Consider the following 1,471-nt stretch of genomic DNA (forward strand, 5'->3'; position numbering starts at 1 on the left):
TGCCGAGCAGTGAACTTGAGGTGGCTACCATGATCATGCTTGGATTTCCCATCCCTCTCATGTCAGGTCGGCCTTGCAGTTGCAGGTATTTTGGGTAAGGCATAGTTCCTAAGAATAATCAGAGGAATGCATAAAGGAAAAGCTGTGTAGAGAGTTTATTGAGAGGAAATGATAAGAGTACAGATCTTTATGGGGGGACTTTAGGGATTTTTGAGACAAAAATCTTCTTTCTTTTCCAACAACCTGTTAAGATATAGTTGGCATATAACAGCTGCACCTTTTAAAAATGTGCATAAAATGACATGAGTGAAATAATCTCTGTAATTAAGACAATGTGCATATCCATCATCCCCAAAATATTGAGGGTAAATTTGATTGTGCTCAATTTTTGCTTTATGTGAGATGTGATTCCACTGCCCAAAATTAAAACAGCAGTCACTTGGCCTGTGGGAGTAAATGCCAAGTGTGCAGTAGAGACAGGAAGAACTGTTAGCTGTGAGAGGCTTTAAATAGGAGGAACGCGAACCTGCAGTAGAAACCGATCATTCATTATTGAGTAATAGCTTTCCCCTCTCATTTTTCTATTGCAGGAAGGCTTTGTGATACCTGATGAAGGAGGCCCACAGGAGGAACAAGAAGAGTATTAACAGCCTGGACCAGCAGAGGCACATCCGAATTCTTCACTCCAAATCATGTGCTTAACTGTAAAATACTCCCTTTTATTATTCTTAGAGGACTCACTGGTTTCTTTACATAAGCAAAAAGTACCTCTTCTTAAAGTGCACTTTGCAGAATTTTCACTCCTTTTCCAATAAGTTTGAGTTAGGAGCTTTTCCCTTGTAGCAGAGCAGTATTAACATCTAGTTGGTTCACCTGAGGAGCAAAGAGGCTGAGCATGAGGCTCCCGTGTGGATGCTGGTCACACTGAGGCTGGAGAAGGAGTTTTATGTAATAGCTGAGGTGGTGACCTCAGGAGAGAAATGTAAAGACTGAATTGAATTTTAAACTAATGTGAAGTCTTGGCAGAGAACGTTTTAATAAATAAATGCCTTAAGAGTATTTAAAAATATGCTTCCATATTTCAAAATAGAAAATATAACACAACAGGAGTTTTTATGTGTTTGACATAAAAACTGTGTTCCTCCCTGGGAAGGAAGGGCCAGACCTTGGAACTTTTGGAACCTGCAGTTGCAGGTCTTGTAGGACTGCTTGAATCTTCACAGGCCTGGGCTTTGGCCCAAAGAGGAAATTTTAAGTTTCCCTGTAAAGCCATTTGGTGTCACTGACCAGTAGCATCCTGATGAAAAGCACGAGGCATTGTTGCCTGGATGAATAGAAGGTGTGTTTCAGCCTTGAGTTGAAGAGCTCAATTTTCATTGAGCATTTATCTGACAATTTTTCCAACTACTCCTGAAATTTCTATGTATTGTGTTTTCTTAAGAAATGAGGTGTGTCCAGATTTCTAATCTAA

The 1,471-nt window shown here is 40.0% G+C and overlaps 1 protein-coding gene across 1 annotated transcript in view; it reads left to right on the forward strand.

Annotated features, from left to right (window-relative positions):
* The window catches only part of MAPRE1 (microtubule associated protein RP/EB family member 1), a 36,442-nt gene extending 35,375 nt beyond the window's left edge, over positions 1–1,067 (forward strand). The window contains exon 6 of the mRNA XM_014590225.2: positions 591–1,067. Within this exon, the coding sequence (XP_014445711.1) occupies positions 591–647 (57 nt within the window). The 3' untranslated portion in view covers positions 648–1,067. The remainder of the gene's footprint in view (positions 1–590) is intronic.
* The last annotated feature ends 404 nt before the right edge of the window (positions 1,068–1,471 follow it).

Source organism: Tupaia chinensis, unplaced genomic scaffold (genome assembly GCF_000334495.1).
Source record: "Tupaia chinensis unplaced genomic scaffold, TupChi_1.0 Scaffold000418_1, whole genome shotgun sequence".
Lineage (NCBI taxonomy): Eukaryota > Metazoa > Chordata > Mammalia > Scandentia > Tupaiidae > Tupaia > Tupaia belangeri.